The sequence below is a fragment of the Bufo gargarizans genome, chromosome 3, assembly GCF_014858855.1.
Source record: "Bufo gargarizans isolate SCDJY-AF-19 chromosome 3, ASM1485885v1, whole genome shotgun sequence".
NCBI classification, from domain to species: domain Eukaryota; kingdom Metazoa; phylum Chordata; class Amphibia; order Anura; family Bufonidae; genus Bufo; species Bufo gargarizans.
In genome coordinates this window covers 285,303,475-285,328,989 of record NC_058082.1, presented here as the reverse complement: position 1 = coordinate 285,328,989, position 25,515 = coordinate 285,303,475, and the positions used below count along the sequence as shown (strand labels likewise).

Here is a 25,515-nt window from a genome sequence, read left to right as displayed (position 1 = left end):
TTCATCCAACTAACTCCTTTCTGTGTACGGCCACCTTAAGGGAAGCGTAAACTAGTGAAAGATTCCCTTTGCAAAATGTTTTGCCACTTTCTTAAAGGAGTTGTCACACACAAATATTCTAATTTTCAAACCAACTCCAGGATCTGAATATTTTTGTAATTGCATGTAATTAAAAACTTAGCATAGCCATGAGTTATTCAATAAAATGTATCTGTATAGCGCCACATGCATTTTTTTTCTTATTTCTGTGTCCAGCTCACTGAGATGGCCGCACATGCTCAGTTGATAAGGAGAGAGCTGCAGCAGAAAGAATGCACCGAGCTGTAAGGGAAAGGCCACTCCCCTTGAGCTGCCAGCTTGGTATAAATCTAGCAGAGCAATTGGAGCAATGCATGGTGGATCTCTGGATCCATTTGAGGTACAGGGCTGGTTCTAGCTTTGTTAGAAAAAGGTTGTCATGTACTATATGATGTCTGATTTTAATTTTTTACATTAAACATGGGACAACCCCTTTTAAATTGTTCCAGTTGTTTTGCTAAAATCATGTGTTAAAGGGTTTCTGTCAGCAGGAAAATGGGTATTAACCTGGCTGACATTAGTGATGTACTAATGTCATCTGAACATAACTATATTAGTGCCATCTCATTGTGTGCTGTCATTATTGAGAAAAAAAAATACTTTTATAATATGCAAATGAGCCCCTAGGAGCAGGAGGGCGTTGCTCCTGCTCCTAGAGGCGCCGTTCTCCCACCTCTGGCCACGCCCTGCTACACTTGATTGACCGTTGGTCTGCTTGCCGGCCCTGTCTCCTGTGGAAATCTCACGCCTGCGCCCTCCCCTTCAGTATTCGAATAGTAAATGGGACGGCACCTCTAGAAGCAGGAGCAATGCCCCCTGCACCTAGAGGCTCATTTGCATATTATAAAAGTAGTTTTTTTCTCAATAACTGCAGCATGCAGTGAGATGGCACTAATACAGTTATGTTCGGCTGACATTAGTCAATCACTAATGTCAGCCAGGTTAATACCCATTTTCCTGCTGATAGAAACCCTTTAAAATGTGGTCCAGGATTAGAAACACATAGCTGCTTTGTTCCAGAAACAGTGCCACACCTGTCCACAGGATGCGTGTGGTATCACAGCTCAGCCCCATTCACTTCAGCAGACAAAACCTATAAACAGGTGTGCTGCTGTTTCTGGAAGAAAGCAGCCATGTCTTTCTAATCCTTTACAATCCCTTGAAACGCCTTCAGTGCTGGAGCTGTTCAGTATGATATTCTCACTCCCCCCACCGCTGATTTACATATCTTTTTCTGTAGCGATCAACGGCTGGAGTGGGGAGAGCAGAGTCCTCATGAATATCAGGACTCATGGTTCACATGCCTGATCCTTTCTTTTTAAGGGCTCTTGCACACAACTGTATGTTTGGTCCACATCCGATCCACATTTTTTGCACATCAGATGCAGACCCATTCACTTCAATGGGACTGCAAAAAATTCACTCAGTACATCGTGTGCTGTCAACATTCCACAAGTCCGTTCCACGGGCCCGCAAAAAAGATTACGACCGTGTGCATGAGCCCTAAAGGAGATATGTCCACAGGTGTCTGACCTCTTTCCTTGTTGAAACCACACAAACCAAGTATTCAGTGGTTGTAGAGAGTTCAGAGCTGATGACCAAAGGAGATTTTGGTCCATCGCAATATAAAGTGTTTGGCCAGCTTTACCTTGTTGTCTCTCTTTCATATGTTAATCCACTTCTTCTTTTCATCAGCATCTGTGAACGTGTCACTCCTCGCCTGTCACATGCCAACTCGGCAGTAGTTCTGTCTGCTGTCAAAGTTTTGATGAAGTTCCTAGAACTGCTACCTAAAGACTCTGATTACTATACCATGCTTCTAAAGAAGTTGGCACCTCCTTTGGTTACCCTGCTTTCTGGGGAGCCTGAAGTGCAATATGTGGCTTTAAGAAATATCAACCTTATTGTCCAAAAAAGGCAAGTAATATTTGTATATACTAGCTGAAGGACTCGGCCTCGCCCGGGTATATTTAATCTATTTCATTTAATGTTTGTGTGTGTCGTTAAAAGATATCAACACTATCCACTATAACAGTGACATCTACAGCACCCTGCCCCCAAAACAGTGACCTCCACAGCCCCCCACTCCTTAACACTGACCACCCCACAGTGTTCCTTCCCTTAAAATTGGACCTCCACAGCAGCCCACCCCCTTAACGTTAACCTTTACAGCAGCCTTCCCCTTTAACAGTGACTTTAACAGCATGCCAGCCCCCTTAACAGTGGCCTTTGCTGGATTGGGGGCGTGTCCTTTTGAACAGCTCACTCTAAGACAGCAGCACTGTACTGTCTGAGTGTGAGCTGCAGGGAGAAAGTCGCACTCCCTCCTACCTCTGCAGCAGACAGAAGTTGATTATTTTTTCAATCCCTGTCAGCTGAGGGCGTGGCGGCCTAACCAGATCGGGGCATGGCTTAGCGCGACCTAGAAGTTGATTTTTACCTTCATTTTTTTAATCTCAGTCGGCTGAGTGGGAGGGGCATGGCCTAACCAGATAGGCCATGGCTTTATTTCAACAGCGATTATCCTGGTGACAGATTTCCTTAAAGCTCTCCTACAGCAGTGAAGAAAAATGGCTGGGTTGTTATGAAAACCTGGAGTAAAACTGTGTGATTTAGTTTTTAGATCACAGCAGACCCAGCATTAGTGTGAAAGCTACCAAGTAGCTATTAGGCAGCATAGTGAGTGACAGCGCCGCTATTAGAAACTGAGTCAAGGAATTGAATAAGTAACAGAGAGTGTCTAGTGAGCAGAAAAGTGTAACGATTGAATAGCTACCATCACAGCAATAGAGCTGAGCCAATATCACAATGTGTCTGCAAGTATAGACACTGAAAAGCTAGCAGGCAGTAGCAGAAATAACAGTGCCATTACAGTCAGTCTAGAGAGCGCATACAGAAGCATTTTGTTTAAAGACAGCTAGTCTTATAATAAACTGCTACCGCAATATTAAGCCAGCATCAGAAGGAAATTAACAATAATCCAGCACACTAAGGGTCTACTGTGGAGATTTTTAAGTCAGTAGGTTAGATGAAAGTGCTCACAATATATTAAATAAATAACTAATAAAAGTTAAATTTTTATAAAATACCAACAATAAAGAATGCACGTGTCAAGAGCAGGCGGCAACCAGTAGTCTCTGACTAAATGTAAATAAATATATAACGAGTGCCTCTACATGTGCAGCGTATACAAAAGTGTAATATATATAACAGCCAAACAAAATTCAATATTTATGGCTCTGATTCTGTAGTTTACTTGTAACTGGAAAAAAATTATTAAAATTGAAAATCTGCCAAAAGTGAAATTTTGAAATGATATCTCTATTTTCCATTAATTCTTGTGAAACACCTAAAGGGTTAACAACCTTTGTAAAATCAGTTTTGAATACCTCAAGGGGTGCAGTTTCTAGAATGGGGTAATTTTTGGGTGGTTTCTATTATGTAAGCCTCACAAAGTGACTTCAGACCTCAACTGGTCCTTAAAAAGTGGGTTTTTGAAAATTTCTGAAAAATATCAAGATTTGCTTCTAAACTTCTAAGCCTTGTAACATCCCCCAAAAATAAAATATCATTCCCCAAATAATTCAAACATGAAGTAGACATATGGGGAATGTAAAGTCATCACAATTTGGGGGGGTATTACTATGTATTATAGAAGTGGAGAAATTGAAACTTAAAAATTAGCAAATTTTTTAAAATTTCAGGTAAATTTGGTATTTTTTTTATAAATTAAAATGATTTTTTTTTTACTCTGTTTTACCAGTGTCATGAAGTACAATATGTGACAAATAAACTGTCTCAGAATGGCCTGGATAAGTCAAAGCGTTTTAAAGTTATCGCCACATAAAGTGACACTTGTCAGATTTGCAAAAAATGGCCTGGTCCTTAAAGGGAACCTGTCACCAGGATTTTGCGCATAGAGCTGGGGACATGGGCTGCTAGATGGCCGCTAGCACATCTGCAATACACAGTCCCCATAGCTCTCTGTGCTTTTATTGTGTTAAAAAACAGTTTTGATCGATATGCAAATGAACCTCATATGTGTCCTGTATCCGGAGATGAGTCCAGCGGAAAGGAGCCCAGCACCGCCCCACGTCCTCCAAATCTCCTCCTTGCTGGCTGACGTCACAGAGCTGGAGCGCCGAAATCTGGCGATGCGCGAGCTAGCGCATGCGCAGTGTCAGCATCATGTTCATTCCCTGTGCTGGCATCAGCACAGGGAATGAACTACGCATGCGCTAGCTCGCGCATCGTGAGATTTCGGCGCTCCAGCACTGTGACGTCCGCCAGCAAGGAGGAGATTCGGAGGACGCAGGGCGGTGCTGGGCTCCTTTCCGCTGGACTCATCTCCGGATACAGGACACATATGAGGTTAATTTGCATATCGATCAAAACTGTCCCCAGCTCTATGGCCAAAATCCCGGTGACAGGTTCCCTTTAAGGTGAAAATAAGCCCGGTCCCTAAGGGGTTATTAAGGGACAGCTTTCCACACGTCACTGAACTGTATGCATGTACTTCTACAGGCACACACATTACTTGATATGAAGACTAGCATCTTGTGCTACACTTTAATGCTTTACTTTAGTACTGAAGAATATCCAATGCTGTGCCAGCACCTTTCTGTGACAGCAAGAACATCATTTGGGCAGATACACTGGGGAAACCTGATCAATTCCCACTAAGAGGAAGTTAAATACATGTAATAGTCACATAGGCTGTGATCATAGCCATTAGGAGCTCCCGTTGCAGAATCCTTAAAAAAAAAAAAATAGCAGTCAGAATGGTGTAGGATCCGCTGCAGTAACAGAGAGCTGATGGACCCCGGTATAGTCAGTAGGGTCCATCACATGCCATTTGTGTCCATCATGTAACGGAGCCGGCATTCAGCTTATCGCTGAACAGTAAAATGCAGACCCAGCCCTATTGGCTGCTACACGTGCCTTTTACTCTTAAAGGGGTTGGCTACTTTTGTCCAATGTGTGACTGTATGGCTTTTACTGATTTAGCATTTGTGGATATTCTGCACAGCTTGCTATATTTCATAAGTCATACCCCTATGTTAAGACAGATCTTCTGTGCTGTCCGCATACAGGTCCTGTCCATAAGATGACCACTGATGGATGGTCATGTGACCAGGCATCACTCAGCCTCCTCCATTCTAATACAATGCATCTGCACCAAACTCACAACAGTGCAAGTGCAGGTAGTGGGAGCAGTGTGTTTGAATGGAGGAGACATCACATGGAGGTGATTTACCTGGTCACATGACCCTCCATCAGCAGCCATTTTGGACAGGACCTCGATGTGGACAGCACAAAAGACTTTGTGTACCTTATGAAATATGGAAAATGGTTCAGAATTTCAACAAAGGCTATATTAATAGGTCCCATATAATCATCTCAAAAACACATTGGTCCATAATAACCAGAAAGTGGCCAACCCCTTTAAACGTTCTACGGGAGATTAAAGTCTTTCAAGCATTTTACTCCTCTTTTATCTAGGTATAAAACTGGAATTAAAGGGGTTGTCTCACTTTAGCAAATGGCATTTATCATGTAGAGGAAGATAAAACAAGCCACTTATGTATTGCTATTATCCATATTGCTTCCTTTGCTGACTTGATTCATTTTTCCATCACGTTATACGCTGCTCGTTTCCATGGTTACGATCATCCCTGCCATCCATCAGTGGTGGCTGCGCTTGCACACTGTAGGAAAAAGCGCCAACCTCTTTGGTGGCTGGAACCGCTGGAGCGAACATGGGCTTGTGCTTTTTCCATGACCACCAGTAATGGATTGCAGGGTGGTCGTAACCATGGAACAAGCAGTTTATAATGTGATGGAAAAATGAGTCTAGCCAGCAAAGGAAGCAATATGGACAATCACAGTACATTAGTAAGTGCCTTGTATTACCTTGCTCTATATAATAAATGTGAATTGCCGAAGTTAGACAACCTCTTTAATAATGTCATCCTCACAGGTGATGTTGCAATGATTAGCAGTAACTGGTAAATCTCGGCTCTGCCGACTTGCTTATATGCTCCGTAAAATAACAATGGTCCTTTTGTTGTATCATTGTTTTTCTCCTGGTAGTGTATAAATACACGTTTCCAGGAGGCATAGCGGATGAATGGCAAAACATAGTTTTGAGAAAATATGCAGTGAAATTGTAATTTTACGGAAGGTGCAAGTATGTATGAAAACCAACCTGCCAGGAGAGCTGATCCTCTGTAATGACGATCGATGCACATTACCAAAAATGTTTGTATTTTTTTTATTTTTATTGTGCAGTGAAAGAGAGTAATGCATGTACTTATGTGTAATGAATAGACAGAAAATTCTGCAAATACAGTCGTGCAATTGGTTAATTTATCACTTTTGTGCCGTCACACCAGACCAGAGATCCTGAAGCAAGAAATTAAGGTGTTCTTTGTCAAATACAATGATCCCATTTATGTGAAATTGGAGAAATTGGATATCATGATCCGACTGGCATCTCAGGCCAACATTGCTCAGGTTAGTGTCGCCGTGCTCTCTTCACTTGTTTTCATGAAATCCTTCCATTATGTGTCTACAGTCTGGTCGAAATGTGAAAGGCGATGACTGATCACGTGAAGTTAGCTCTAGTCATTAGATTTTTCTAAGCTGGTCCCATGGATTTTCACTGTATGCATTGCCCAACAGTCCAGTTTCATTGCGAAAAACAAGCATGACCAGTTGCTCACCCAATAAGCAGTGCAAATGCACAAGTATCCGCACTATCCCATTTTCTGTGCGGTTTCTATGTGGTTTTTGGTGCGGATTTCGTGCAGATTTTTTGCATACAAATCTGCACCATGTGCAGGAACCTTAAAGACCTGTTTTTTCCTTTTCTTTTGCTGCAGGTGTTAGCGGAACTGAAGGAATACGCCACTGAAGTGGATGTTGATTTTGTTAGGAAAGCAGTTCGTGCCATTGGAAGATGTGCCATCAAAGTTGAAGTAAGCTTTGTATCTCCTTTCTTTTTTTTGCCTCTTAGTAGTCCACTTTTTGTTTTGTTTATATATTGTACGTATAAATGTTTTAATTTTTTAATTTTAATTTTTTTTCCCAACAGCAATCTGCAGAGCGTTGTGTGAGCACCCTCCTTGACCTTATTCAGACCAAGGTCAATTATGTGGTACAAGAAGCTATTGTTGTCATCCGGGACATCTTCCGCAAATACCCCAACAAGTATGTTAGTTATTTTAGTGACATGGTTGACTTGTCGGAAGTGAAGCTGGATTATGATGATGTGCCATTTCTGACAGGTACGAGAGCATTATTGCCACATTATGTGAGAATTTGGATTCCCTGGATGAGCCTGATGCCCGGGCAGCCATGATCTGGATTGTAGGAGAGTATGCAGAGCGCATTGATAATGCTGATGAGCTGCTGGAGAGCTTTTTGGAAGGATTCCACGATGAAAGCACTCAGGTAACAGGTCTATTGGTACACTATCAGAGCAAACTAGTGGATGGGCACCAGTGGTTACAGATTAGAAAAAAACAGGGGGTTCTTCTAAATTAGACTCAATGTTATATTAAAGGGAGCAAAACAACAGGCACATCCCAATATTAAAATCCATTCATCTCTATTGATCTAGGCAAAAGACTACATAAAAGGGTTAACATTTTTTATATTCATGTTGCCTTGTTTGTATATCAGTACAGATGAATAGATTTTTCTCTATATGGTATAGGGTTGCTTATTTTTCATATACACTGATATAATGCCATTGACTTGTCTAGAAGTAGAGTGGCCAACCTCTTGTGTTTCACTATTTAGCCTGAAGACGGTAGAAGGTAGTGAAAGATTTAGATGTAAACTAAAGGTCCCTTTACACGGGATGATTCAGCAGCAGATTGTCGGGAAGGAAGCGTTACTTCCCGTTAATCACCTGCTCGTCAGTGGAGGGGACTTCTGCATTTTACATGCAGCAATCTCCTCCCCTGTATGGGAGGAACGATCTTTAATGCCATTGCTCTTCCCCATACAGACTCGTTGTTTGCCGGCAAACAACAGCATCCACTGCGTCCGCATGAATCTTCTATTACCCGATGAAGGAGCGTTTTGCTCTTAACTTTTAGACCGCCAGATAACCGCTAACGCGTGTTCCTCTGAACGCTTGTTAGCGATTATCTTGCGGATTGTTGGCCAGTGTAAAGGGCCCTTAAGAATTGAGGGTACTATTAGGAGAACTTATTCATTTAAGTATCTTATCTTATTTCCCATAGGTGCAACTGACTCTTCTGACTGCCATTGTTAAACTGTTCTTGAAGAAGCCATCCGAGACCCAGGAGCTAGTACAGCAAGTCCTGAGCCTTGCGACACAGGTATGGTATGGCTCCATCATATTCAGAGTAAATACATGTGTATATAAACATGTTACCAATACAAGAGACTGTGTCTTGTGCTATTACATATTATTTGCTAATTATAGGGCTTGATTACCTGTTATTTATTTTCTTCAATGTGGTTTACTGTCTGCTTTTTTTTTTTTTTTATAAAGCTTTGCTCCATTAGGGCAGAGCTGTAATCTATTGCTTCGTGTTAGCTGCGTTGTATATTAGGAGTCTGAATTAGTGTAGTCTTGAGACTCTGGCTTTCCACTATAACTCTCCTTTTTAAGATGTGTTGCTGTGCAGAAGCTCACCAAGAGGTCAGCTCATGGATAAGTAATGTCCATAATGGCAAGAGTTTAGCCAGTCATCAGTGAAGAAAAAGAGGTTTATTAGGAAATTACAGTAATATATTCTAAGGCAAATTAACATGAACATATGTATACACAGCCATAGTAGAAATTAGGTCCAGTATTACATTGTGCAGACATTTTTTTTCCTATGGATTATTAATAATAAGGATATATGTAATATGTGTTTACCGTATTTTTCACCCTATAAGACGCACCTGCCCATAATGCACCTAGGTTTTAGAGGAGGACAATAAGAAAAAATATTTTTCATTAGACCTCGGGTCAGACCACTAGTCAGATCCCCAATGTTAATCAGATCTACGATGACAGCCCCAATCAGACCTCCAATGTTAATAAGACCCCAATAAGACCTCAGAATAGACCCCCAATCAGACCTCAGCTCAGACTCCAATGTGAATGACCCCCAATCAGACCTCAGATAAGAGCCCCATGCCTCTCATCAGCCACCATATGCCTCTCATCAGCCCCAATTGCCATATTTCAGTCCCCATGGCCATATTTCAGTCCCCATGGCCATATTTCAGTCCCCATGGCCATTTCAACCCCCATATCAGCCTCTATTGCCATATTTCAGCCTCCATTGCCATATTTCAGGCCCCATGCCTGTCTTCAGCCACATAAGACATAAAACAAAAAAAAGAATCACTTGCCTATCCTGCTGCAAGTGCTGCCACTCCTCTCCTCCAGCACGATCCTCTTCCTCCTGCCGTCAGCTGTGCTGTGACCTGACGCGCACAGAGTGAGGTCACAGAGCGCCCTCACGCTGTGCGCAGCCACTGCACAGCTGTCAGCCGAGGACCAGAAAGCGGGGAGTACAGAGCAGTCACCGCTTCCTGGTCCTCCGGTACTAATGAGCGCTTCCATAATGGTCATGGTTATAATGCTCATTAGAATTTGCCCCATAAGATGCAGGGGCATTTCCCCCCCAAAAAATGTGTCTTATGGGGCGAAAGATACAGTAAATACACTCCACTGGTGCCTAGTAATATATGTTACGTTTCCTGCAAGAGTCACTGGAGCCTTTTCTTATAAAGTTTAATCAGTGATATAATGTAAACAAATTTGTTCTTCCTTACCTTTCCTCTTGCTGGGAAATGTCCTGATATGTGTGTCACAAGATAACCAGCTTTTTAAAACAACACCGTCTAAAAAATAAAACAAAAACTGCTAAAAAAAAACTGTCACCTTACATTACTAAAAGTGCAACACCAAGTGATCAAAAAGGCATATGCCCCTCAAAATAGTACCAAATTAACAGTCACCAAAATGAGACCCTACCTAAGACAATCGTCCAAGGTCCAAAAAAATAAATAAAACTATGGCTCTCAGACTATAGAGACACTAAAACATGATTTTTTTTGGTTTAAAAAAATGCTTTTATTGTGTTAAATGTAAAAAATAAAATAAAAATTTACATATTAGGTATAGCCGCATCCGTAGCGGCCTGCTCTATAAAAATACCACATGACCTAACCCCTCAGGTGAGAATTTTTTCAAAAATGCTTTATTATGTAAAACGGAAACAAACAACCAAAGTTGTCATATTGGGTATTGTCGCGTCCGTAACAACCTGTTCTTTAAAATTACCATGGGATCTAACCTGTCAGATGAGCATTGTAAATAACAAAAAATAAAAACTGTGCCAAAACAGCTATTTTTTTTGTTACCTTGCCTCACAAAAAGTGTAATATAGAACAACCAAATATCATTTATACCCTAAAATAGTACCAACAAAACTGCCACCTTATCCCGTAGTTTCCAAAATGGGGTCATTTTTGGGAGTTTCTACTCTAGTGGTGCATCAGGGGGTCTTCAAATGTGACACGGCAGCTTAAAATTATCCCAGTGAAATCTGCCTTCCAAAAACCATATGGCGCTCCTTTCCTTCTGCGCCCTGCCGTGTGTCCGTACAGCAGTTTACGACCACGTATGGGGTGTTTCTGTAAACTACAGAATCAGGGCAATAAATATTGAGTTTTGTTTGGCTGTTAACCCTTGTTTTGTTTGTTAGCGGAATATTTTTTTATTAAAATGGAGAATCTGCCAAAAAAGTGAAATTCTGAAATGTTATCTTCATTTTCCATTAATTCTTGTGGAACACCTAAAGGGTTTACCAAGTTTGTAAAAATCAGATTTGAATACCTTGAGGGGTGTAGTTTCTAAAATTTTTAGATGGTGGTTTCTATTTTTGGGTGGTTTCTATTATGTATGCCTCACAAAGTGACTTCCGACCTGAACTGGTCCTTAAAAAGTGGGTTTTGAAAATTTTCTGAAAAATTTCAAGATTTGCTTCTAAACTTCTAAGCCTTCTAACGTCCCCAAAAAATAAAATGGCATTCACAAAATGATCCAAACATGAAGTAGACCTATGGGAATGTAAAGTAATAACTATTTTTTGGAGTTCTTACTATCTATTATAAAAGGAGAGAAGTTGAAATTTGCTAATTTTGCCCAAATCTTTGATAAATTTTGTATTTTTTTATAAATAAGAATGACATTTTTTGACTCCATTTTACCACTGTCATGAAATACAATATGTGACGAGAAAACAGTCTCAGAATGGCCTGGATAAGTAAAATCGTTTTAAAGGTATTACCAGATAAAGTGACGTGTCAGATTTGCTAAAAATGCCCTGGTCCTTATGGTGAAAAATGGCTTGGTCCTGAAAGGGTTAATGAAAAACTGAGCCTGTAGCCAAATTTTAGACCTAAGGTGAGTGTGGACACAGCTGTAAGCAAGCAATTTCTTATGTGAGGCAAACAAAGAAAATGGTGATATGTATGGGGAGGTTCAAATAATTTGTTGGAACAGATTCAAGTATATCTATAGATATTTTCTTTATTTACTTCAACCTTTTAAGGGGTTCACTTTGTTTAAACTGATGATCTATCCTCTAGATAAATCATCAGCATCTGATAGGCGGGGGTCTGACACCCGGGACCCCCTGCCGATCAGCTGTTTGAGAGGGCAGCGGCACTCCAGCAGCGTCGCGGCCTTCTCACTTTTTTCCGCTGGCCAAGTGACGTCACAACTTGTATCAACTGGCTTGGGCGGGGCTAAGCTCAATTCAAGGGAATGGAGCTTAGCCACACCCAGGCCAGTGATACTAGTCGTTACATCACTGGGCTAGCGGTAAACAGTGAGAAGGCTGCAGCGCTGCTGCCTTCTCAAACAGCTGATCGGCGGGGGTCCCGGGTGTCGGACCCCTGCCGATCAGATGCTGATGATCTAGATCATCAGTTTAAACAAAGTGCAGAACCCCTTTAAGGCTCTTTTCCTCTAAAGCATGTTAATCTTTACAAATAATGCACGGTTTACACTTTACAAATGTTCATCATGCAGTCACAGGAACATGTGATCAAACTAATTACACAGGCGAGGAAGTAATAACAGCACTACCTAACAAACTGTAACAGAGTTGGAAAAGGTAATGAAAAGGAAAATAATTCTCAACTATGTTAGCATTATGTAGTGAGTTTTCAGACAAATAGGTTCTTTTCTATATTTAATTGCTTGAAAAACCCCTTTGCTACGCCAGAAGGGTAACCTTAGCTGTAAAAGTAAATTCCAAAAAGCCAGTTTGGACAGCTGTTTTAATGAATATATAAAATAGCCCGTATGTACTATCCTTGTTTATCAGTTGACGGCAGTGGAACTAGTCTGATCTCCATGAACTTTGAATTGCTCCATGTGGATCATATATTACAATGAATGTAGTTAGCAGCGTGGGCTGAAAGGCACTGCCTCTTTTAGAACTATTTGTGCCCAGCTGTTTTGTACTTACAGCCCCCTGCTGCAGCTAATAAGTGGTTCCAGTAATCTGAATATCAGCATTTAAGCTCAGTCCTCAATAAGAAGCACACATTTTTGACCTTTTAAAGAGACCAACACTGAAACCTCCATACATACGCTTGTCTAGGTTACAAAATAGTTTGAGAAAAGAACCTATGGTCAGTTGTTACACCTGGTAATTATTTTTCACAACCTGGTATATATATATATATATATATATATATGTGTGTATATATATATATATATATATATATATATGATAATGAAAGTCTGCAGCACTCCTTTAAAAGATAAAATGTGCTCTTTATTCACACATATCAAGTGACAACGTTTCGGTTCTCTCACAGAACCTTTCTCAAGTCAGGTGAGAAAGGTTCTGTGAGAGAAACGAAACGTTGTCACTTGATATGTGTGAATTAAGAGCACATTTTATCTTTTAAAGGAGTGCTGCGGACTTTCATTATCTGACTACTATCCTGAATCGAGGGATTGCCATGGGCACCCTACACCGAAAACGTTTTAAGGGAGTGCTGCCAGACCTTTTCCATGGATAGAGATATATATATATACACACACATATATACAGTACAGACCAAAAGTTTGGACACACCTTCTCATTCAAAGAGTTTTCTTTATTTTTATGACTATGAAAATTGTAGATTCACACTGAAGGCATCAAAACTATGAATTAACATGTGGAATTATATACATAACAAAAAAGTGTGAAACAGCTGAAAATATGTCATATTCTAGGTTCTTCAAAGTGGCCACCTTTTGCGTTGATTACTGCTTTGCACACTCTTGGCATTCTCTTGATGAGCTTCAAGAGGTAGTCAACTGAAATGGTTTTCACTTCACAGGTGTGCCCTGTCAGTTTAATAAGTGGGATTTCTTGCCTTATAAATGGGGTTGGGACCATCAGTTGCGTTGTGGAGAAGTCAGGTGGATACACAGCTGATAGTCCTACTGAATAGACTGTTAGCTGCTTTTTTCTTGCCATAATAAAAATTCTAAGTAAAGAAAAACGAGTGACCATCATTACTTTAAGAAATGAAGGTCAGTCAGTCCGAAAAAATTGGAAAACTTTGAAAGTGTCCCCAAGTGCAGTTACAAAAACCATCAAGCGCTACAAAGAAACTGGCTCACATGCGGACCGCCCCAGGAAAGGAAGACCAAGAGTCACCTCTGCCGCGGAGGATAAGTTTATCCGAGTCACCAGCCTCAGAAATCGCAGGTTAACAGCAGCTCAGATTAGAGACCAGGTCAATGCCACACAGAGTTCTAGCAGCAGACACATCTCTAGAACAACTGTTAAGAGGAGACTTCATGGTAGAATATCTGCTAGGAAACCACTGCTAAGCACAGGCAACAAGCAGAAGAGACGTGTTTGGGCTAAATAACACAAGGAATGGACATTAGACCAGTGGAAATCTGTGCTTTGGTCTGATGAGTACAAATTTGAGATCTTTGGTTCCAACCACCGTGTCTTTGTGCGACGCCGAAAAGGTGAACGGATGGACTCTACATGCCTGGTTCCCACCGTGAAGCATGGAGGAGGAGGTGTGATGGTGTGCTGGTGCGTTGCTGGTGACACTGTTGGGGATTTATAAAAAATTGAAGGCATACTGAACCAGCATGGCTACCATAGCATCTTGCAGCGGCATGCTATTCCATCCGGTTTGCGTTTAGTTGGACCATCATTAATTTTTTAACAGGAGAATGACCCCAAACACACCTCCAGGCTGTGTAAGGGCTATTTGACCATGAAGGAGAGTGATGGGGTGCTGCGCCAGATGACCTGGCCTCCACAGTCACCGGACCTGAACCCAATCGAGATGGTTTGGGGTGAGCTGGACCGCAGAGTGAAGGCAAAAGGGCCAACAACTGCTAAGCATCTCTAGGAACTCCTTCAAGACTGTTGGAAGACCATTTCAGGTGACTACCTCTTGAAACTCATCAAGAGAAAGCCAAAAGTGTGCAAAGCAGTAATCAAAGCAAAAGGTGGCTACTTTGAAGAACCTAGAATATGACCTATTTTCAGTTGTTTCACACTTTTTTGTTATGTATATAATTCCACATGTGTTAATTCATAGTTTTGATGCCTTCAGTGTAAATCTACAATTTTCATAGTCATGAAAATAAAGAAAACTCTTTGAATGAGGAGGTGTCCAAACTTTTGGTCTGTACTGTGTGTGTGTGTATATATATATATATATATATATATATATATATACACACGCACACACACACACCATAGACCCACTGAAGTAAGAAAGAAAAAAATGGTTGCAACATGGACGTCACTGACATATCATCCTTATTTTGCAGATCCACATTTTGTGGACCGCAAAATGGATAGAGTCGTGTGCATGAGGCCTTATTGACTGTACAATTTACTTTTAAGGAAAGCCTTAGATCAAGCATTAGAATACATTCTTTAAATAAATAAAAATCTAAAACCTACAAATTTTTAATTTTTAAAATCATGCAAATTATTAGAGTAAGAATCCCTAAGTAACAATTGTCCACCAGGCGCCATTCTGATAGCACTCACTTTAATCTATAACCTCCTACTAGTATTTCACTATTTATATCTATTACAAACTGTAGTGCATCAGTAGTATCTACTAATAATAATCTGTTAGCCATAGCCTGCTAATATTACCTCACTATCAATATGTATTACAACCAGTGATGCATCACAAATAAATACCAATAATATATCAATGTATGGTCATATATACTGCTTATTGACTAAAATAGTATACAGTTGCAAGAAAAAGTATGTGAACCCTTTGTAATGATATGGATTTCTCCACAAATTGGTCATAAAATGTGATCTGATCTTCATCTAAGTCACAACAATAGACAATCACAGTCTGCTTAAACTAATAACACACAGAATTAAATGTTACCATGTTTTTATTGAACACACCATGTAAACATTCACGGTTTGTTTGTTTGTGCAGGTGGAAAAAGTATGTGATCCCCTAGACTAATGACATCTCCAAGAGCTAATTGGAGTGAGGTGTCAGCCAACTGGAGTCCAATCAATGAGATAAGATTGGAGGTGTTGGTTACAGCTGCCCTGCCCTATAAACACTAGTTCTGGGTTTTCTTTTCACAAGGAGCATTGCCTGATGTGAATGATGCCTCGCTTAAAAGAGCTCTCAGAAGTCTACGATTAAGAATTGTTGACTTGCATAAAGCTGGAAAGGGTTATAAAAGTATCTCCAAAAGCCTTGCTGTTCATCAGTCCACGGTAAGACAAATTGTCTATAAATGGAGAAAGTTCAGCACTGCTGCTACTCTCACTAGGAGTGGCCGTCCTGTAAAGATGACTGCAAGAGCACAGCGCAGACTGCTCAATGAGTTGGAGAAGAATGCTAGAGTGTCAGCTAAAGACTTACAAAAGTCTCTGGCATATACTAACATCACTGTTAGCGAATCTACGATACGTAAAACACTAAACAAGAATGGATTTCATGGAAGGATACCACAGAGGAAGCCACTGCTGTCCAAAAAAATCATTGCTGCACGTTTACAGTTTGCACAAGAGCACTTGGATGTTCCACAGCAGTACTGGTGAAATATTCTGTGGACAGATGAAACCAAAGTTGAGTTGTTTGGAAGAAACACACAACACTATGTGTGGAGAAAAAGAGGCACAGCACACCAACAGCAAAACCTCATCCCAACTGTAAAGTATGGTGTTGGGGGCATCATGGTTTGGGTCTGCTTTGCTGCGTCAGGGCCTAAACGGATGGCTATCATCGAAGGAAAAATTAATTCCCAAGTTTATCAAGATATTTTGCAGGAGATCTTAAGGCCATCTGTCCACTAGCTGAAGCTCAACAGAAGATGGATGTTGCAACAGGACAACGACCCAAAGCATAGAAGTAAATCAGAATAGCTTAAACAGAAGAAAATACGCCTTCTGGAGTGGCCCAGTCAGAGTCCTGACCTCAACCTGATTGAGATGCTGCGGCATGACCTCAAGAAAGCAATTCACACCGGACATCCCAAGAATATTGCTGAACTGAAACAGTTCTGTAAAGAGGAATAGTCAAGAATTACTCCTGACCGTTGTGCACGTCTGATCTGCAACTACAAGAAACGTTTGGTTGAAGTTATTGCTGCCAAGAGGTTCAACCAGTTATTAAATCCAAGCGTTCACATACTTTTTCCACCTGCACTGTGAATGTTTACATGGTGTGTTCAATAAAAACATGGTAACATTTAATTATTTGTGTGTTATTAGTTTAAACAGACTATGATTGTTGTCTATTGTTGTGACTTAGATGAAGATCAGATCACATTTTATGACCAATTTGTGGAGAAATCCATATAATTTCAAAGGGTTCACATACTTTTTCTTGCAACTGTAAGTAAATTCTATAGTCACTTTAAAGTGGTTGTTCACCTTTTAGATGACCTATCGTCAGGGTAGGTCATCAGTATAAGATTGGTGGGGGTCCCACACCTTGCACCCCCACTGATCAGCTATTTGGAGCAACTGCCGGAAGCAGAAGGCTCTGTCCACTGTGTAGTGGCCATGCTGTCATCTGCCATTCAGCATCCATGTCAGACCACTACCTATCAGATATTAATGCCCTATCCTGAGCATAAGTCATCAGTATCTAAAAGGTAGACAACCCTTTTAAGAAACTAGCAAATTACCCTATGGAACTATTGGCTGTAAATACTGTGCTGTAAAAAAAATTTCATGGACTTCCTCATCAGATATAATTTGACATTCCGACCCAGGTTCTTGCTTTATCTGGATTTGAGATAAACCTGTGATTCCCTCTGCAGCTTCTCTAGTGCAGAATCTCAGAATCCTTGAAATCCTCCAATATATGGTTCTACATTTCTTTAGTTTCACTGGGGAGATTTTACAGAACTTCCCTAGTGTAAAGTTTTATCCCTTGCACCCTGTAAATAGCGTCTTTAGAGCTATAGTTTGGGAAACAAGGTCTAATTTAGTCAGGTGCATAATTTATTCACCTTTCTTTTGTCATGGAGCTGAAGGCTTCATACTTTATGTAGTCTCTTGAACCAGTGTCCTACAGCTCAGCTTTCATTCATTTTGTCTGCTTCCATCTCCATACACTGTGTACTCTAGTTTCCGGCACCACAGCTGCCCAAAACATCTGATCGGTGAGGGTACTGAATGTGGGTAGACCTATTCAGAGGAGAGGTCATCAAAACCTGTAGCTCGCACAACCTATATAAGAAAGACTGACTTAAAAAACTCCACTCGTGATCTTTCCCTTTGTCTACTTCTACCATACTTTCTTTCTATAGCAAAATTCTGGTTCTGAAATCTGCTAAAATGCAGATTAATCAAATTGAGAAGATGAATAGTAATGAGGCGTAATGTATGTGATGAGTTTATTCCATATAAATTGGTCTGCCCTTTACGGTGACAACTTGTGGTATTTCATCTAAATTTAAGAAATTAAAATATAATTAACGGTATTGATGATTGTGTACTGTAAGTGTAGTTTCAATGACCCATTTTCTTTCATTCATTTAGGATTCTGATAACCCTGACCTACGTGACAGAGGATATATTTACTGGCGCTTGCTGTCTACTGACCCTGTCACTGCCAAGGAAGTAGTGCTTTCAGAGAAGCCTTTGATCTCTGAGGAGACCGACTTGATTGAGCCCACTTTGTTGGATGAGTTGATTTGCCACATTGGTTCACTAGCTTCAGTTTACCACAAACCACCCAATGCCTTTGTTGAAGGCAGCCATGGCGTTCATCGTAAGCACCTTCCCATACAGCATGGAAGGTGAGTGTTGCCATCTATATGAAATCATGTTTTCTGTTTTGTTGCTTTGCTTTAAGAGGGTTTTCTAGGACTTACATTATTATTTTTTTGGATGACCTATCCTTAGGATTGGTCATCAATATCAGATCGGTACAAATAAGCAAGTGTTTTTAATACAAGGTCTATCTTTTTTATAAGTTGGATCTTCAAAGATATAGATCCATATTGATAACCAAATAGGCACTAAGAATATTCCTTATGCTGGATTAACGGTTCATGGTTAATCCAGGTATAAGGTGCATTTGAACAGTTCTGTTCTTCGCCATGAATCATTCTTTTATACTTTATTTTGACTGATAAGACATAAGTAACTGAAAAGCTGCTTCATATCGTTTCGAAGCCTTTTCGGAGAATAAGCCTTAGCGGATAGACATATTGATATTATCAGCAGCCTCTTTTCAGAATTTGACAATACTATGAAGCTATTTATGACTGCTCTTATCGCTTGTCCTGACGGGTATCTCTGTCTTGTTTGGTCAGATACCAGTAATTGTTAACCTGTTAGGGAGAAACTTCTAGTCATTTTACATCTCCCATATACAACTAGTGTATTATAGAGCTGTCAAACTTTGTGCGTGTGTGTGTGTGTCGTCAGTACTTTTATTGAGCCTGTCTATTCATCTGAAAATCAAAGCCTGGTCGTACGAGTAATTCAGACAAAAAAAAGTGATAACTCATCCACAGTTTATCTTGCAAATGAATAGTAGTTTGTCTGACAATACTCCCCTGATTCACGCTTATCACCTTTATGGTACTAAAGTTAACATTTTTTTTTTTTTATGTCAATTTTAGTATATGTGCTGCCGAAGCGAAGCAAGCACAACATTTATTTTATTTTTTTGCACAGTTCCAGAATTTTTACTTTTTTAATTCTGTAACATACGATATTTAAAGGGAATCTGTCGTCAGCGACCTCCCCCCCCAATCAAACTGTTTCCATGGACACATTGCCGTCGAGCACCTGATTTAAAATGCTGGTTTTCTTTTGATGATCTGAGGCTCCTTTCCAGGCTTACTTTTTCTTAATATGCAAATTATGCCTTTGGTGCAATGAGGTGTCACCATTGCTCTTGTTGCACCCAAGCTCCGCACCTTTTTGTGGCCAGTCAATGGTTTCATTGACAGGGCCAGCTAGTGTCAAAGCAGCGAGGGAGGGACTGGCCACAGAAATGAGTGGAGCTTGGGTACAATGAAAGCAAAGGCCTAATTTGCAGGGCTGTGGAGTCGGTAGATAAATGCTCCGACTCCGACTCCTCAGTTTTTTGTACTTCCGACTCCGACTCCCCGACTCCGACTCCTCTGTATTTAATATGCAAATGTATTTTATACATTCCTTGAAGGAAAGAAAGAAGTTCTTCTAAGCTCTTCTAGCACAGAGAGGTAGTTGGGCAGAAGCTGCTGCCTTCTCCTTTGTGTGCTGATCTTCTGCTGAAGACAGGGCAGTGGGAGGATCCAAGAAGGGACATTTATTTTAAAACATGATTTCCCTAGAAGAATCCCATAGTCATGTTTAAAGTTTAAGATAACATTCTGAGTTTACACGTTTTATAGCCTTAGCTGAATGACAGCAGTTTTTCCAATGGTTTACAGCAGGGATGTCAAACTCGTGGCCCTCCAGCTGTTGCAAAACTACAACTCCCATCATGCCTGGGCAAACTACAGCTATCAGGGAATGATAGGAGTTGTAGTTTTGCAACATCTGGAGGGCCATGAGTTTGACATCCATGGTTTACAGCTTCAGTCTTGAACTATTGACCCTCCATTCCCTTCACTTATACAAGTGTCTCTAGTCCTGCAAAACACATATTTACTTAATCCCTTATCAGTGAGAGGCTATGTTAACCATGGGCATTGTGTTCCCTGTAACATCAGAACACAACACAATGCAAAGTATATGTATTGCCACTCCTAATTGTGCATTGCGTACCATATAGTGAAGCATATGAAAAGCATGCTTCTTCACATCACTGAACGCGTTTGTTTTGCGGTTACGTGAGGCACTGCATGCATTGGCCTTTATTCTTACAGTAGAGAAGTCATTAATTATAACTGTTTATGAATTAGGACATTTAAACTTGCTTTTTTATTTTTTTATTCCAATTTAAATTTAGTAGGAGTCGGAGTCGGTTCATTTTTTGCCGACTCCGACTCCGACTCCAGGTACCCAAAATTGACTCCGACTCCTCGACTCCGACTCCGACTCCACAGCCCTGCTAATTTGCATATTAAGGGGATAGAGCCCCGGCTCAATAAAAGAAAAACTGCATTTTAATCAGGTGAACTGTAGCTATGTGTCTATGCAAACAGTTGGATAGGGAGGACGATGACAGGGGTGATAGATTCCTTTTAAACCTATGTGAACATTTGTATTAATAGAAGGTGGCAGATCTTAGACTTTAAAAAGAAAAAAAAAAAAGTCTGTCTTACATTTTTTCCCTGTTTGTACTACTAACTGGGAGTGTGTCGGAGCAGAAGCTGGACAGGACAAATGTTGCATTTTTTATTGCCATGGTTAAAACAGCACGGCCCCACTGAAGTGAAAAATATAGCCCAATTCTCTGTTAAGGACCAAATCTTTTCTCTCTGGAACATGCTTAAAGTTGCTGAACAGCAGTATTATAGCAGTCTTGAAATTTTACAATGACCGTAAGCTCCCTGCCAAAAATGAAAATAAAAATAAAAAAAGTATGTCTGACTGTACTAAAAAGTTCTTACTGCATGTTTTGGGTTTGGTTTTTTTTTGTTTGTTTTTTAGCATTGATATTGGAGACAGCCCCGTAGGACCTACTCCAACTGTCTCCCTTGAACAGCCTCAGGTCATTCCCTCACAAGGAGACCTCCTTGGTGACCTTCTGAACCTTGACCTTGGACCACCAGGAAATGTTCCACAAGTATCAACAATGCAGATGGGAGCTGTGGATCTGCTTGGCGGAGGGCTAGACAGTTTGGTAAGAAGTATAATGTTTTCTTATGGCTTAATAAACCTATTGCTCAAATTCATCATCTTAAATTATGCAGATAAGCCGGACAGGTCTTCCAACTCTGTAACGTTGTTGACATCCAAGAGTTTTTGTGATATGTGTGCTTGTATGTTGTCTCTTAGGTGTAGGTTTATAACTAATTTACATGAGTAATTATATTTTATGTTTTTGCTAAATTGTGATAGTGTGTCCTGGTAGAGACAAGGTTGAGATACCCATTTAGTAGACACATATACCCCATTTATGAATTGTGTTTGTGACTATTGTGTTCTTGCCCAGACTTTATTCAAAGTTCCACTTTTTAGCTCGTAATTGTCTGGGGCTCTAGACTTGCTGTTGTAGTCACTGATTGTTGTTTTCTGCAGTTCAGCTGTCAGTAACCTTTTTGCTTCTTTCCTCCTGTGTCCTGCCTACCCTTGCAGATGGGAGAGGATACGCAATGGGTAACTGGTTCTCACTTAGTAGTATACTGATAAACTGGCTTTGTTCTCCCCTCCTTTCCATTGGTCTTCATTACAGACCCTTGTTCCCTCTCATCAGGCAGCTCACATGCATGGTCATTAGCATTCGGCTGTGAACATTATGTTCAGAAGCATCCAGTTTATCAGACTTTCTTGGCACAATCCACCCCCCCTCCCTCCCGCTACTCAGTGAGATACCAAACACAACCTGTCCCTTTAGAAAAACTATATAGATACACCATTATATCCCTATGTTGTCTGCTTCAAGTCTGTCATGTGTGACACTATTTTTTTTACTGGTTTGTATGTTTGCATATCTATAAGGCTATAAAGGATTTAATGATATGATTGTATGGAAGATGCTTCCAAGTGATATAGCTTAAAACATAGAGGGGGTAATTTATTATGCCAATTTTGTGCAGAGGTTTGCAACTTTTTTTATTTATTTTTTACCACCTTTACTACTTTTAAAAAGTAGATGTTAGCTATGTTAATTAGGTACATGCCAGAGTTATCACCTCTGACTTTTTTAAAAGTCACAGGAGATGTCACACCAGTTGGGATGTTACCTAAAATTCTGGAGTAGCATTTCTATTCAAAGGGGAAAATTTATTAAAACTGGTGTCGTTTTTCTTAACTCTGTAATTTGCGTCAAATTTATTAAACTTTCTACGTTGTCAAATTTGTGCATCTCTGAACATAACATTCTGGGAGATTTATCAAAACTGGTGTAAAGAAAACTAGCTTGCTCAAAGCAACCAATCAGATTCCACCTTTTGTTTTCCAAAAGGGCTCTGAAAAATGAAAGGCGGAATCTGATTGGTTTCTAGGGGCAACTAAGCCAGTTCTACTTTACCTCTATTTTTGAGAAATCTCCTCCAAAATGTTATGTTGAAAGATGCACCAAATTTGACAACGTAGAAAGTTTGAGAAGTTTGATGCAAATTACAGCCATGCAGACTCAAGAAAAACTGACTTCAATAATTTCCCCATGATAAATTCCCCCAAAGTGTTAGTTTCCTTTGAAAATCATAAAGAGTCAATGAAATCAGTGAATTTGGATTTATGTGCTTAGAATCTTCTTTGAGCAGATAATGGATATTTAAGTAGGCCAAGGATGGGCACCATGTTTGACTGAAATATCAGGATGTCACTCTTGTTTTAGACCTTTTATGTCTAGCTAAATTTCATCTTTTGGAATAGTGTAAATGTGAATTTTCTTTAATTACTTAGTCCTACCTAAACACTTTTTTGGCAGAACAGAAAGGTTTCTTATTCTTATTATTTAAAGCATCAATTTAAGGGTTTGTCTGGGACATTTAAAACTTGAGGAGACAGCAGGGAATGTCATAAAACAAAAAAAGAAATATTACATGACTTGAAAATCCCCACCTCTGCTGCTGGTTTATGGGCTATCAAGCTTGTGATTGGCTGCAATGTTCATATGCAGGTAATAAGTGGGTGGTGATTGGCTGCAGCAGTGACATGCAGCTAGCCTCAACGTCATCACTGCAGGACAGCAACATAGACTGCCGGGAGCATCTGAGTGCTGGCGCTTGAGAGCCAGGGGATTTTCCAGGTGAATAATATTTTATTGCTTTGGTCTCACTTTGTAAATGTCCTGGGCAAGACCTTAATTTTATAGGTTTTAGTTAGGGAAATTCTGATAAATTAAAGGGGCTGTCTGTTTTTTTTTTTTTTTTTTTTTTTTTTTTTTTTTTTTTTTTTTTCTATTGATGACCTATCTTTAGCTGTTTGAAGAGAGCACTGCCTTCTCTTCATTGTTTACCTGCTCGCCGTCGCCACCACAGTGGTGAGCAGACGTAATTACACCTAAGCCGTCCAATTAACTTCTATGGGACGACTCCTTCCTATTCAAGTGAAGCAAGGAAGGAGCCGTCCCCTTGAAGTGAATGGGATGGCTCACCGCTGCAGCTTTGATTGCAAGCAGGTAAAACAGCTGATCGGCAAGGGTGCCGGGAGTTGGCCCCTGCCGTTCTGATATTGGTGATCTATCCTGAGGATAGGTCATCAATAGAAAAAAAAGGACAACCCGTTTAAGAGAATTACCCAATGATAATAGATGAAATGAGGGGTGTGAGACTATCAGCTTTTATAAGGGGAAAAAAAACTGCATTAGGGTTCATGCACGCGACCATGTGCAGTCCGGGAAACAGCCCCTGTGTCGACTGCATCTCCCAGACCGGCCGGCTCCTTTTACCCGAACTCACTGCGTCACAGTAGTCTTACGATGTAGTGAGTTCTTATCAGAACACTGGTGTATTGTATTGTACTCGCATGATGTGAGTATACTACAATAGACCCACGGTCAGATAGGAACTCGCTGCATTGTAAGTTACTATGATGCAGTGAGTTCGGGCCAGAGGAGCCGCCATGGATCCAGGAGATGCCACTGATAAGCAAGCTATTTTCCAGACTGAGCACAGTAGTGTGCATGAGCCCTTACTCTGTGACACAGAAAGGGTCACCACGTGTCACTCATCTTGGGATATCTTGAGCCAAGAGGAAAGGTAAATCAGGACACATCTGTATGGGCCACATAGGTAAATAATAAATAAACATAATCAGGTTTGTTTCTAATACAGTATACTGTATATACATGTATTTTTCTGAAATAGCCCTGTTTTTAAGTAAGTGAACAGTAAAATTAAATGCCTCCTCTCCGATGGTATGGTTTTGCAGGGAAGTTGCAGGGGATTTCCTTGCCTATGCTGTATATATATCACACAGAGTATAGTATATTAGACAGCGTAGTTTTAGTGTACCACCAGCATACTTCATCCAGCTTGGTATTTGAAGAGCCTTTGCTTGACTAGGTTGGTAGCTGCCGCAGGATATGTGATTCATGTAGTAGTTCAGGGTGCTGACACAGCTTCTAGGCTCCCATCCCAGAACAAGGGAATAGGGAGACAGCTTGTGCTGAAAGGGCGAGCAAAGTGAGCATTTAAAGTACAGTTGAAAAACACTGCTGATGATTTTGTTGAACGGGAATGATAATTGCCTGCCACAATAAGAACCTAATGGGAAAACTCTATTACATAGGTAAGCCTTTTTGCTCAATAATTACTGTATATTTGAGAGCTCATAGGAAGAGCTCGTTATTATGGATGTTAACAGTGCAGTTGTGATATCGATGCTCTCAAACAGAGCTTTTAGTTTTGTCTTTCTGCTCCAAATTATCAGCATCCTAGGATATTAACATGCATGGAAGAAACACTGACACCAGCCGGGGTCCAAGCAGTTCTTAACTTTATTATACCTCATGAGAGACGGGAGGGGGGCCATACCCAGACTCCCCCAATTGGACAATAAGATAAAATATATCTGCATACTCTCATACATTGGAAGCAACTGCAAAACATATCCATGAATGGGCACAAGCCTTGGTTTCTTTGTCCTTGCTGGCAGACGTGCCAGGGTGTTGTCTTGGGCCTTGAGGCAGGATGTGGACGCCATCTTAACAGAATGATATCCACTTCTATCACAGTTGGAGGGTGAAGTCCAACATCGGGAACGGTGTTTCCTGAAATCTCCATATGAACACCAGAACATGTATAACTGTAAAGGGCATCTGTCAGCAGATTTGTACCTATGACACTGGCTGACCTGT

General features: G+C 40.5%; 1 protein-coding gene across 1 annotated transcript in view; it reads left to right on the top strand.

The window, feature by feature from the left end:
• The window catches only part of LOC122932012 (AP-1 complex subunit beta-1), a 125,627-nt gene that overhangs the window by 61,082 nt on the left and 39,030 nt on the right, over positions 1 to 25,515 (top strand). Inside the window, exons 7-14 of the mRNA XM_044286154.1 lie at positions 1,774 to 1,995; positions 6,474 to 6,594; positions 6,963 to 7,058; positions 7,175 to 7,290; positions 7,368 to 7,533; positions 8,334 to 8,432; positions 18,144 to 18,403; positions 21,198 to 21,390. Coding sequence (XP_044142089.1) covers positions 1,774 to 1,995; positions 6,474 to 6,594; positions 6,963 to 7,058; positions 7,175 to 7,290; positions 7,368 to 7,533; positions 8,334 to 8,432; positions 18,144 to 18,403; positions 21,198 to 21,390 — 1,273 coding nt within the window. The remainder of the gene's footprint in view (positions 1 to 1,773; positions 1,996 to 6,473; positions 6,595 to 6,962; positions 7,059 to 7,174; positions 7,291 to 7,367; positions 7,534 to 8,333; positions 8,433 to 18,143; positions 18,404 to 21,197; positions 21,391 to 25,515) is intronic.